General features: G+C 58.2%; 1 protein-coding gene across 1 annotated transcript; it reads left to right on the top strand.

Moving 5' to 3' along the window:
• Positions 1-705: 705 nt before the first annotated feature.
• Positions 706-11770, top strand: ZNF362 (zinc finger protein 362). The gene is given in 11 exon segments (XM_055799006.1): positions 706-2204; positions 2206-2242; positions 2350-2434; positions 8150-8213; positions 8358-8604; positions 8725-8790; positions 8793-9048; positions 9151-9375; positions 10190-10268; positions 10389-10547; positions 11273-11770. Coding segments are annotated over 11 exon segments (1470 nt in total). The 5' UTR covers positions 706-2069; the 3' UTR covers positions 11390-11770.
• The last annotated feature ends 1882 nt before the right edge of the window (positions 11771-13652 follow it).

The raw sequence follows: 13652 nt of genomic DNA, 5'->3' as shown, positions 1-13652 counted from the left end.
CCAGGTGGGCTGAAGGGATCCAGGCAGGTTGTGGGGACCCAGGTGAGCTGAGGAGAACCAGGGAAGCTGAGGGGATCCAGGCAGGCTGAGACCTAGGGGGACTGAGGGGATCCAGGTGGGATGAGGGCATCTGGGGGAGCTGAGGAGATCTGAGGGGGCTGAGGAGACCTGGGGGGGGCCCTGAGGGGATCCAGGCGGGCTGAGGAGAACCGGGGGGGCTGAGGGGATCCAGGCGGGCTGAGAAGAACCGGTGGAGCTGCGGGGACCCTGGCGGGCTGCGGGGACCTGGCGGGGGCCGAGGGGACGCAGGCGGGCTGAGCAGCCCCTGGCGGCCTGCGGAGACCTGGGGGTGCCGGGGGGACCCCGAGGGACCCCGCTCCCGGGTGAGGAGGGGGAAGGCGGCGCCGCGGCCGGGCCCGGGGCTGGGCGGGCGGCGGGGGCGGGCGCGGGGGCGGGCGGGCGGCGCGGGGCGCCCATCTTCCTCCGTGCGGCGGAGCCGGCGGGACGCGGCGGGGGCAGCATGGCTGTTGGTATAGGAAGTGTCTTTTTTTTTTTTTCTCCCCCCCCCCCTCCTTTTTCCTCTTCCCTTCCTTCCCCCCCCCCCCTTTCCCCCCCACATCCATTCTTCCAAAACACCTCAGACCCCCCCCACCCCCCCCCCTCGGGTGCGATTGGGGGGGGGCGGCCCCACACCCCCCCGCTCTGCGTTTCGGTTTTTTTTTTAAATTTAAATTAATTTTTATTATTTTTTTTTTACATTTTTTTTCGTCACACCCCCCCCTTCCTTCCCCTCCTCGCAGATCTGCAGAATATGGCGTCCCCGTCCTAGCGTTTTAAAAATAAGCCGGGGCTGCCATTTTTGTTTTCCTTTTGTCTGCGAATTTTAATAAAACCGTCTGAGAATGTGGGAGAGGCGGCGGATGAAGGGGGGGGGAAGCTCCCGGCCGGGCCAAACCCCCCCCCTAAACCCCCCCTTCCATACCCATCCCCCGGCCTTTTTGTCTGCAAAAAAAAAAGGCCACCCCCCCCCCCATCTCCCCTCCCAGGTCGAGGATTTCAACTTCACTTAACGCCAAACTTCGCCTTTTTTCCACCTCTTTTTTTTTTTTTTATTGTTATTATTTTATTTTTACACTCTCCACCCCACCCCCCCCACCCCGCTTTGCCGAGGAGGACGAAGGAAAAGTGGGGGGGAAAGAGAAAAAAAGGGGAGAAAAAAGGGGGGGAACATCCAGGAAAATACCCGTTTCGCTGGATTTTCTCTTTTTCTCTCCCTCTGGATGGTCTAATGGAAAAGTTAATTGCAGCTGAACGTACCTATTTTTGTGGATGTTGCATGTTTGGGGGGGAGGTTTGCTTTTTTATTTATTCATGGCTTTTTTTTTTCTTTACGCAGGGGGTGGCGGAAGAAGCGCGGGGGGGGGGGTTGGTTATTATTACTATTATTACCATTTTTATTCCTTTCCCCCCCTCTTTTTTTTTTCTTTTTTTTTTTTTTCCTTCCTTTCCTCTCTTTCCGCATTAACCGGTTTTGTCTAGAAAGTGGTCTCGCTGGCTGGAAGGTCTAACGGGGGAATATTTTTGCATCGCGCTTTGGCAGGAATGCGGCAGCCTTAGCGAGGGACCCAAATTTCCGTGGCGGTGCTTAGAGAGGTCTGTCTGTCTGCCTGGACGTATATTTAGCCATATACTATTTATACATCCATAATCTCCCGGCCACGTCGGGGGCCCCGGGGGGGAGCTTAGAGCCGGCGTGGCTGCGGTGAAGCCGGACGAAGATGCTTTTTAACCCAGGAATGATTAATTTGCAGATTTTTATTTCGTTTTCTCCAGCAAATTCCCTGCAAGGTCGGAGGATGCTCCTTGTTTGGTTTTCTTTTTTTCCCTGGTCCCACGGTCCTTCGGACATCAGCTGGGATTTTTAATCTGGGGAGGATGGAGCAGGCAACAGCGGCTTCAAGCCCGAGGCCTTTGAGATTATAAAGTGATATTTTAGCAGAGAGGTAAAAAAGTTTTTCGTCCCTCCCGGCGTGCAATTTGCTGAGAGGCGGAGGGTCCGGGGCGAGGGGATGGATTTCAGCCCCGATTTTCCAGCCAGCTCCCCATCCCTTGGCTTTGCAGGCAGCTTGGGGGTGAGCTGGGCTAAAAAAAAGAAAAACCACATTGCTTTTTTTTTTTTCTTTTTCTTTTTTTTTTTTTTTCTCTCTATTTTCAGGAAAAACCCCAAGTTCCCACGGGTCGGGTAGGTCGGAGCCGCTTCGCTTTTGTTCCTCCGCTCTGGGATCTCGCGCGCCGGGGGCTGGCGGTGGGTTCGGGGTGTGTGAAGTTGTCCTCCTTGTCCCCCCGTAGAAAAACGCCCCGCGTGCAGCACCCGGTCTCAGCTAGAGCTGGAGATGGACGCGGATAAGGGGAAGCAACGCCAGTACTCGCAGAGGTGGGCATGCCAGCTTTATTGAGGGGACCGGAGGGAAAAAAACCCACCCCTGTATATTATATATTTACATCGTAAAATAACGTTATATGTGCTTAATGATGTGTGTGCATGTAATTAGATGTATGCGTATAAAAATAATACATACGCACATCATAATATAGGTATTATCATGTGCATATATATATATTTATATAAGCGGGGGCAGATTTTGGCCTTCCCTGGAGGATTTTGGGGGGCACGGGGAGTCACCTGGCTACCCCCTCTGCGGGGAGGGGACCAGATCTGGCAGCAGAGGGGACCCTGCTCACGGTGTAAGTGTCATCACTTGAAATTTCTGTTTAAAGAGAGTGTATTTGTATGCGTAAAATAATCTTCTTCTCCCTTGACACCCCCCCTTATTTTTTTTCTGTAAAAATGGATTTTTGGTCAGCGGGTGCGATATCATGACAAGTGCATGTTGGATTCGGTGCGTGCTTGCTACCTCCTCGGGGTGAACCCCTGCTAAGCCACCTGTGCCTCGGTTTCCCCACCCGCCAGTGGGCAGTGTCACCCATGGGTGCTCTCCAGACCCCCCTGCCTTGCTGTCGTGGGGGGCTGGTTGCCCCTGAGCTGGCTGGTTTGTGGGCACCAGCTTTGCCTTGCAGGATGTCCAGCTGGTCTCTTTTAGGGGGGTGGGTGTCTTTGGGGGTCTGGGGAAGCAGGTAACCCCCCTAGTGCTGGGGAACAGTGTGTTTTGGGGGACACGTGGGCCCCATGTTTGGTGTGACCGTCACCCCACAGGCGCCAGGTTTCCCTGCGGGCTGTCCCCATGTCCCCTTCAGTGGGTCCCATCAGTGACAGGACAGACAAGACTGTGTTTTGGCCCTGAGGATTTGGGGTTGCGCCACATTGGCCCCCCATCTTTTGGCAGCGTTGCCTTCCTGATTCATCCCGGGGGGACACATGGATCCCGTGGTGGTCCCTGGCGTGGCTTTGCCTCCCCTTTTGCTTGCTGCCGGTGCTTGGCTCCTCATCCCTGTGCCCGCGCGCCCCCTTTCCCATGCAGGGACCCCCATACCAGAATGGGGTTTACGTTGAGGCTCATTTTGGGTTGGTTTTGCTGAAAATCCAAAGGAGAAACACCAGTTAACAGCCCTTCGGGGGGCGGAAACGTGGGGTTTAATTGGTTCCATCTTGGGTGAATTCTTCTGGCGCGCGGTCTGCCCCCCCCCCTCCTCAAGCGATGGGGATTTCGGGTCTTGCCTGTCGTTTCTGCTTCCTCGGCCTTGCCTGCCTTCTGCCACCTCTGCTTAGGGGTAAATCCCTCCTGGATGAGGACAGTCCGGGTGGGGAGGGATATGTGTTCCCTGAGGATGCAAGTGAGATGGTGGTGGATGCTGCTTCCCACCCTGGCAGCTCTGGGATGGCGGTTTTGTGGAGGGGCACTCGCTTTCTCTTGAAAAACCCTCCTGCTCCAGGCAAATCCTGCTTCCCCACTTGACGTGGGGGGAAAATTCCAGGGGAGAGGGGCCGTGGCCTTGTGTTTTGGGGGGAAACTGAGGCACGGCACGAGGCAGAACTGGGTTCTGCCCTTCCCCAGCTGTGCGAGGTGGCGGGAGCACGGCTACACCAGCATCACTGTCCCCTGTCTGTCCCGTGGTGGCGAGGGCGTGCTGGGGCGGGGGGGACACGCAGGGGACCTCCACCCCGCTTGGCTCTCGCCCGCTGCGTCGTGTCGGGCCGCCGTTGGCTTTCCTGTGCTCGCCGCTTGGCATGGAGGTGGGGGGGTGGGATCTCTGCCCTGATGATCTCGCTGGGACCCTCGGGGACAGGACACTGCGGTTGGGGGACCCCGAGGGCTCAGCTTCTCACTTCATCGAGGGCATGTTGAGACACTCTTAACTGCCACTCTGGTCGCCCCAAATCCCTCCCCTCGCCTCCCAGCCCCCTGTTTGCTGGCTGTACTGGGTCGGTGATCACTCGCCGTCCTCAGGGTTGCTGGTACCTGGGAGCTGCCCCCTTTCTCTCGGCGGTGCCGTGAAAAGAAATCTCTTGTTTCTTTTTATTTCAGCGAAGGCGAGACAGAGAGGGCTGCCAAGGTAGAGGCGTTCCCTAGAGAACTGTAGCTTGACTTAGCGGCAGTTGGGTAGGAAGTTGGAAGGCTCTAGTGAGCTCGTGCCCACCCGTGCCATCATCTACCTCCCATCAATCTGGAGCCTCATCGACACGTCTCCCCAGGCAGCTGCGGCCACCTGGCTTCTGAGGCCAGCCTGTGAGTACCAAAACACCGGCGTCCAACCGTATCTCGTCACCGCCGACCCCTTGCTGCCGCCGCCGCACCCCTATCCCCCTTGGCATCCCCCCTCGCCCCAGCTTGCTGGCTTCTCAAGCTCTCTTCCTTCCCTGTGGGTGCGGAGGCAATGGTTTTTGTGTCTTTCTAGGGTCACCTGAGATGCTGCCGCTTCCCCCCTTCGCCCAGTTGAGCGGTGATGCTGGGTACCGTGTCGTTCTGTGGGAATTCAGGGTTCAGCCCCTGTTTTTGGGGCTCCGCGCATCTTTCTGCTTGCTCTTCTGACATCGCTCTCCTCCAGCCATGCCCACTCGGGCGGCTGCGATGCTTTTTGCACCCACCCTTTTGCCCCGGGACAACCTTTGGCATCTGCTCGGCAAGAGTGGGCCAAATCCCGTGCCTGCAGAGGATGCCAGGGGCTCTCCCACCCTGTGGTTTGGACCACAGGACCCCGTGCTGCTGGAGGTCTGTTACCCAGGGGGGGTTTCCCCCTGCCCAGCCAAAAACTGGGAGGCAGGGAGAGCCCTAATTTGCCCCAGTTGCCCCCCGTGCCCCACACAGCCAGGTCCCGCAGCGCCAGGGGGAGATGCACTGCAGCATTGCCCACCCTTCATAATTTCCATTTTAATGGATTTTCTCCTTTTTTTTTTTTCTTTGCTGCATGTCAGCTTCCATTTTTCATAGTTAGCTGAGAATATAGAAAAAGGGAGTTTTTATATATGTATGGGTTGGTTTTTTTTTTTCCATCTGCTTTTTATCCCCTCCCGCTCCCTCCCCCAGCCATCCCAGCTCTGGGAGAGGGGGAAGCCGCTCCCTCTGCTCCCGATGAAATACCGCACGATTTATAACATTACATCGGGACAGGAACAAGGATTTGTATTTTTTTTTTTTTGGCACGCCGACCATTTCTTTCCTCTTTATTCTGGGCAGGTTCGTCAAGCTCCGAGTGCGACGGTTTTGCAAATGATATATTATTTATATAATAAGACCTCCTCAGGTGGAGGCGGGGGGGAAGATACATGCGATATTTGCGCTTTCCTCCCCAAAGTGCCCTTTGTGCCTTTTGCCAACTCCACCTCCAGCTTTGCACGAGAGGTCCTGGGACTGTCTGTAGTGGTTCGTGCCCTGTCCCGACGATGGTCTGGGAGCCGCGCCAGTGGTTTTGATCCTTCTTGGTGCCGCTGATGGCTCTGATGGAGCCCGGCGTGCTATTGGGACAGGGAGAAGGACGGAGGGATGGATGGACAGGCAGATGGGAAGGACGGAGGTCGCAGGGCACCTGCTGTGATGGGGGAGCAGCTCCAAAAAACCCTTTTCTAATCATAGCTCTGGTTTCCTGTTTTCCCATGCCGTGGGACTGCTGCCGGCCGAGCCGGGGTGGTGGGGTTGGTGCTGGGGTGCTTGGCCGCATCGAGGGAGACCCAGAGCCCTCCTGCCTGCACTCCCCTGCCTGCTTGCTGCCCGCTTCCCTGCCTGTCTCCATCACGAGGGTTTTTTTCCTGCCACAACCTCCACTTTTGGCCCCATCTCTGCGTGCACCGGCCCCTTGTGCCGTCATCCCCTCACCCCAGAGCCCCCTATCCCATGCTCATCATCCCAAGTGATCATATATATATATATATATATATACGTAGCTGGTGGGTAAACACACAACGTGGGTGGCATGCGGGTACATATATAATCTATATAAAATAGCCGGTGGCGGGCGTGTACACGTATGGGAAAGCGCATTTAATAGCCCCAGCAATTTCCCTTTCTGTGTGCACAGGCATGGCGCAGAGCAGGACTCCTGGCTCTGCCTTTCGCCTGCCTGCACCGCAGAGATGGGGGTAAATGCAGCGGACGAAGAGAAAACGGGGAAAACAATCGTGCCTGGGGCTATTGTGAGGATCTGGGTCTGCTTTCACTGGAAAAAGCTGAAATTGGTGCATGGGCAGCCGGGAAGTGACGTGGAGCGGTTGGAGGCAGGGAAGGGGGATTTCTGAAGCCAGTCAGGGTGCTCAAGTGTCCGGGTGGTCTCCCGGCCTGGCTGCAGTGTTGGGGTCTGCCGCGTGAAATGGCTTCCGTTCCTCGGCGCTGCCTGCAGCTGCCAGTGTGTCGGTCTGAGTCACCCCAAAAACGCGCCTTGTCTTGTGCTGTGCTGCTCCGTATCGCAAGGCTTGGCCAGTCTCCTCCTCTCTGCCTCAGTTTCCTGTGAAAATGAGCCTGGAGGGGTCCAGCCTGTGGCTCTTGTTCAGGCTGAGATGGCTGTACGGTTGCAAAGTCCCTGGTGGAACCAGGACCCCCTTTTGCTGGGTGCTGCCCACCCACCCACGGAGAGCTCAAGGTCTGATTTAAATGTAGGGGCAGTGAGTGAGTGCGAGGAGGAGGAAGGCTCATTGCCCCATCCCATTCCCAGGGCACTTCTTTTGTGGGAGCAGGGATGCTCCCGGACAGCGGCAGTGCCGGTGGTGTTGGGAGGAGGCTGCCTGGCAAATGCAGGACTGTGTCCAAATCCCCATGGCCAGGACCTGGGGCTCTCCGTGCCTCAGTTTCCCCAGCCACCAGTGCTCTCCCATCGGTACCTCGCCCCCAAATCCTGCCAGCCCGCGGGCTTTTGGGGACATGCTTTGCTGGAGGTGCTGGTCTAGTTTCTCCCATGGACGCTGGCTGTGGCCTGGTTTATATTACAGAGCTCCTGGGGGCCCTCTCCTATATGTTCCACGGGGGTTCCTTATATGCTTTACCCTCGGACACCCCCGTAATGAGGTTTGCCGGCGTGGCGATGCTCGTTTACACTGGGCCATTACGCCTGTGTTGTTTTCTCGCCGTCCCCCTTTCAGATGTTTTCTATTACCCAAAGATGGATTTAGAATTAATTTTCCCAATGTGTTTAAGTGTCTCTATAAATCTCCTGGCTGGGTTTTCCTGCTGAGCTGCTCCTGGATGTTGTGGGTCGCTTTGCTTAGGAATAGGGGTGGCTTTTTTATTTTTTTTGGGGGGAGGATTCAGCCAGGTTTGGCTTTGGGTTCGATGTGCCGCCACCGGTGCTCGCCCTCTCCCGCAGCAGCATCCCGTCCGCCTCTGTAATCCCTCCTGGAGATATTGGAGGAGCAGCAATACCTCCAGGGTTGGGAGATTTGGTTTTATTTTCCCCAAATTCTGCCCCTGCCCCTTGCCAAATGGCTTCCCAGTGTGCTTGCTGGTGTTGCGGGGTCTTCAGGGCAGGCGGGTGCTTGGTGTCACCCTGATCCTGCAGGAATTTTCCAGCTGGGAAGATGCTTGGGCATTTCCCTGGCGCTGCCTGCTCCCTGCCTGCTCCCTGCCCTCTTCCAGAGCCTGGGTGTTGTTTCGGGGGGAGGACTGATGGTATCGGTGGGGTTTGAGCCCCCAAGGGGAGGTGGGAGGGGGGGTGTCTGTGTGGTGGCTGGTGCCTCCCCATAACCTGCCCCCCTCTTTCCCAGCAGGATGGCGGAGCCTCGCTTCAACAACCCCTACTTCTGGCCACCCCCCCCAACCATGCCCAGCCAGGTAGGACCCCCCCCCATGCCGGGACAGTGGGATTTTGGGGAGGAGGGAGGGCAGATGGACAGGGACGACGCCAGGGAGGGGAGGCTGGGGGTCCTGGTTCCTCTGCCCTGACCCACCTCTCTGCCTTCTTTCCACCCCCACCAGCTGGACAACCTGGTCCTGATCAACAAAATCAAGGAGCAGTTGATGGCGGAGAAGATCCGACCCCCGCACTTGCCCCCCACCTCGGTGGCCTCCCAGCAGCCCCTCCTGGTGCCCCCTTCACCCGCCGAAAGCAGCCAGTCCATCATGTCCCTCCCCAAACTGCAGCAGGTCCCGGGTCTCCACCCTCAAGCCGTCCCCCAGCCCGATGTGGCCCTGCACGCCCGACCAGCCACCAGCACCGTCACAGGTACTGGGGCTGAGTGCCCACGCCAAGGGGGGAGGGTTCCCCCAATTCAGGACCCTGCCGCGAGAGAAGAGGGGAGGGCGCATCCCCTGAAAATTCACCCCCCACCTCTTTGCCCACCAGGGTTGGGGCTGGCGTCCCGCGCGCCGGTGGTCAGCACCTCAGAATCCAGCACGGGGACGGGGACCACCACCCATCGACTCCCACCTCCACCAGCCAGAGCCGCCTCATCGCCTCCTCGCCCACCCTAATCTCAGGAATCACCAGCCCCCCCCTCCTCGACTCCATAAAGACAATCCAGGGCCACGGCTTGCTGGGGGCACCCAAGGCCGAACGGGGCCGTAAGAAGATCAAGGCAGAAAATCCCTCAGGACCGCCGGTCCTGGTGGTGCCCTATCCCATCCTGGCCTCGGGGGAGACGGCCAAAGAGGGAAGACATACAGGTAGGCACCCACCCACCCGCTGGGGGGGGCCGGGGCGATGGTGGGGTGCCCCCCCCCACCCAGCCCAGCCCGGTCCCTGCGGGGTTCTCCCCCCACCCTCCTCCAGGTGTAAGGTCTGCCCCTTGACGTTCTTCACCAAGTCGGAGATGCAGATCCACTCCAAGTCGCACACAGAGGCCAAGCCCCACAAGTGCCCCCATTGCTCCAAATCCTTCGCCAACGCTTCCTACCTGGCCCAGCACCTGCGCATCCACCTGGGCGTCAAACCCTACCACTGCTCCTACTGCGAGAAGTCCTTCCGCCAGCTGTCCCACCTCCAGCAGCACACCAGGTGAGGGCACGGCATCCCTGCGGGGCCAGGAGGGTCTGGGGGGGGCCTTGAGCCCCGTCTTCCCTTAGCGGGTGGTGGGGTGCACACCCTGCATCTCTTGTGCCATGCTCGCTGTCCCCACAGTGCTCGCTGTCCTCGTCACCATCATCCTCCCCACGCTCATCCATCCCCACCATGCCAGTCTGTCCCCACTGCCTTCACTGTCACCGCCACACTCATCATCTCCAGCACCTTCACTGACCCCACCACGGTCAACTGTCCCCACCATGCCAGTCCCTCCCCTCTGCCTTTATGGGTCTCGCCACGCTTATCATCTCCAGCACCTTCATCATCCTCACCACGCTCATCATCTCCAGCACCTTCATTGGTCTCGCCACAGTCATCTGTCCCCACCATGCCAGTCCCTCTCCCCTGCCTTTATTGTTCCACCTCGCTCATTATCTCCAGCACCTTGATGGTCCCCACCATGCTCATCCCCTCAAGCACCTTTATTGTCCCCACCACTTTCTCACCCCTGCCACATCTGTCCATGCCATGTTTCTTGTCCCTGCTGCCTTCATCATCCCCACCGTACTCATCGTCTCCAGCACCTTCATCGTCCCCACCACCCTCGTGATCCCCCACTACCTCTGTGTGCCCACATCGTCGTCCCCACCACCTTCGTCACCTCCAAACCCCTTGGCTCTCCCCTGATGAGACACGGACGCCCTGGTGTGACCCCTCCCCGTGCGAGGGAGCAGTGCTGGTCCCCAGTGAGGCTGCGAGGGGGGGCACAGAGGGGCCGGTGACCTGACGTCCCCTCCCTGTCACCCAGAATCCACACCGGTGACAGACCCTACAAGTGCCCGCACCCCGGCTGCGAAAAGGCCTTCACGCAACTCTCCAACCTCCAGGTCAGCGCCGGCGTGGCGGTGGGGACCCTGGGAGGGGGGACAGGAGCCCCGGCCCCCCAGGGTTGTGGGGGGCCCAGCGTGGGGTGGCTGCCGTAACCCCCCTCCCCCGCCATTTCGCAGTCCCACCAGCGACAGCACAACAAGGACAAGCCCTACAAGTGCCCCAACTGCTACCGGGCGTACACGGACTCGGCCTCGCTGCAGATCCACCTCTCGGCTCACGCCATCAAGCACGCCAAGGCCTACTGCTGCAGCATGTGCGGCCGCGCCTATACCTCGGTGAGCGGGGGCACGGGCCTCCCACCCCAAAACCACCCCCCTACCCCCAAACTGCCCCCTACCCCCAACACCACCCCCAACCCCAAAACCATTCCCCTACCTCCAACCCACCCCCCAACCCCAAACCCGCCCACCTACCCCCCGAAACTGCCCCCTACCCTTGAAACAACCCCCTAACTCCAAACCCACCCCCTTACCCCCAAAACCACCCCCAACGCCACTCCCCAACCCCAGCACTACCCCAACCCCAAACCCACCTGCCTACCCCGAAACCGCCCCTACCCCCAAACCATCCCCCAAACCACCCCCTACCCCCAACACCGCCCCCAGCCCCACCTGCCTACACCCGACCCCCCCAACCCTGAAACCGCCCCCTACCCCCAAAACCATCCCCCAAACCACCCCCCTACCCCAACAGCACACCCAACCCCAAAACCACCCCCCTACCCCCAAAACTGCCCCCTACCCCCAACACCACCCCCAACCCCAGAACCACCCACCTACCCCTCACACCGCCCCCAACACCACCCCCAACCCCAACCCCACCTGCCTACACCCGAAGCCCCCCTAACCCTGAAACCGTCCCCCTACCACCAACCCCAACCCCACCCCCAACCCCAAAACCACCCACCTACCCCCAGCACCACCCTGAACCACAAAACTGCCCCCCCCCACCCCCCCTCAGACCCACCCCCCTCACCTCCCTCCTCCTCCTCCCCCCGCAGGAGACCTATTTGATGAAGCACATGTCCAAACACACCGTGGTGGAGCACCTCGTCAGCCAGCACTCGCCGCAGAGGACAGAGTCACCTGGCATTCCCGTACGGATCTCCCTCATCTAACCGGGGAATTGGGGAGGGGGGGACACCCCCACGCAGAGGAGGAGGAGGAGGAGGAGGAAGAAGCAGACTCACCCGCAGCACCCCAGCCCTGGCCGGGAGCCCAGCGGGACGTGCCCGGGGCTGTGTCCCCCCCTCGCTCCGGGTCCCCGCAGGTTTGGTGACATCCAAAGACGGTTTCAGAGCACTTTGAATCTCGGCGGTTTGGTTTATTTTGGAGGGGGGGGATGACACCGGCGGACTGGGGGGGGATGTTTCTCCTCCTCCTGCGAGTCCCTGCCCCCTCTCCTCTCATTTTTTGGATACAAATATATATATATATTTATTGGCCAAGAAGTTGGTGCTGCTAAAAAAAAAAAAACAGAAATAAGACCCAAAACGAACCGTGGATGGAGAAAAAGGAAGCTGGGGGGGGCCCGCTGCTGCCGCTCCCCCTTCACGGACTGGGACCCGGGCCAGGGACCGCGGCGGCTGCCACCTCCTGGGGGACGTTTTGGGTTTATTTTTAACAATTTTGGGGGTTTGGTGGTTGGTCGGTTTTTTGGGGGGTTGGGGTTTTTTTTTTTTGGGGGGTGGGGTGGGGTGTCCCTTTTGAGGGAGAAGCCGGTGGGCAGAGCCGTGTCCCTCCGGGGCTGGATCCAACGTCCCCCATCCGAGGATCCCCCAAAATCCGTCTTGGGGGGGTGGGGGGGTTAAATCGCTTTGCCTTGTGCCTGCCGGCCCCGGGCGCCTGTACATAAACCCATGTATAGATCTGGGGGGGGGTCGTGCCCCCCCCGCAGAGCCGCAACAAAAAAAACTCATCTATATTCTGTACTCTTTGGTTCTGTTTTTGGATATTAACTGTGTTATTTTTTTATACACTTTTTTAAGCCTTAACTCATTGTTTATTTGGGTTTATTTTTTTTTTTCGCCAGGGTGTTTTATTTACCTTCTGTTTATTAATTTTTAATCCCTCCCCACCCCATTATTTTTTATTTCCCCCCCCCCGTTCCTCATTTCCCCTCTCGATGTTGTACGATACTCAATATTGTAATCTTTTTTGTCAGCATGTTAATACCGTGTAAATACGCCTCTTATACACTTAACACCCCCCCCTCCCCTTCCCACACCCCCCCCCTCCCCAGTTTTGGGGCTTTTTTTTATTTTCCTCGATGGAAATCCAGGCCACGCGTCCCTAGAGCTAGTTCTTACCTTATTAAAAAGGAGAAAAAAAAGAAAAAAAAAAAGGAGAAAAAAAAGAAAAGAGGAGAAAATGAAAAGAGGAGAAAATGAAGAAAGAAAGAAAGAAAAAAAAAAAAAAAAAAGCCCTTTCCGCGCCCCCGCTGTCTTGCATTGTGGTTCACGGAGAAGCCGGGTGGGGGGGGAGCCGCGGCCTCACCGGGAGCGTTTGAGGTGTGGAAAAGGAGTGACCCCCCCCCCAAACTGGTGCCCCTTTCAAAAAAAAAAAAAAAAAAAAAAAAAAAAAGGAAGAATAAAAACAGAACAAAAAAAAAAATTAATTAAGAAAATATCTCTCGTTTTTGTGTGGCAGAAGGTAGAAAAAATGATTTCTGGTGGAAATGGGGTGTGGGGCTGGGGGCTGTGCGGGGGGGGTCCCTGCGGGGGGGGGGGGGAGGAAGGAGCTGGGGGCCACCCCCCATGGTGGGGTGGCCCCAGTGACACTGGTCACCAGTGTCTGGGGCGAAGGCGGTGGGTCAGGGCCCCAGGGGGTGGGTGGCCTGAGCTAGGGATGGCCCTGGGGACACTTCAGCGTGGCCACCACGGCTGGGGACACTGTCACCACGGGCAGGAGTGCTGCCACTGGCTTCGGGGCCATGTCCCCATGGGTACCACCTCCAGGGACACCTCACTGGGGCCATGTCCCCATGGGCGCCTCCTCACTGTGGCCACTAGCTCTGGGGACACTTCACCATGGCCATGTCCCCATGGGTATCACCTCCAGGGACACTTCACCATGGCCCTGTCACCATGTACCACCTCCAGGGACACCTCACTGTGGCTACCAGATCTGGGGCCATCTCACCATGGCTGCGTCACCATGGGCACCACCTCCAGGGACACCTCACCACCATGGCCACCAGCTTCAAGGACACATCACCACCACAGCCATCAGCTCTTGGGACACCTTACCATGGGCACCAGTTTCAGGGACATGTCACCACCATGGCCACCAGCAGCAGGGACCACCTCAACACAGCCACCAGCTCTGGGGACGTCTCACCATGGACACCAGATTCCAGGATATGCCACTGCGGTGGGTACT

The sequence above is a fragment of the Falco peregrinus genome, chromosome 3 (genome assembly GCF_023634155.1).
Source record: "Falco peregrinus isolate bFalPer1 chromosome 3, bFalPer1.pri, whole genome shotgun sequence".
NCBI lineage: Eukaryota > Metazoa > Chordata > Aves > Falconiformes > Falconidae > Falco > Falco peregrinus.
Note: the sequence above shows the minus strand (reverse complement) of the source record. Positions and strands in the feature narration are given on the sequence as shown.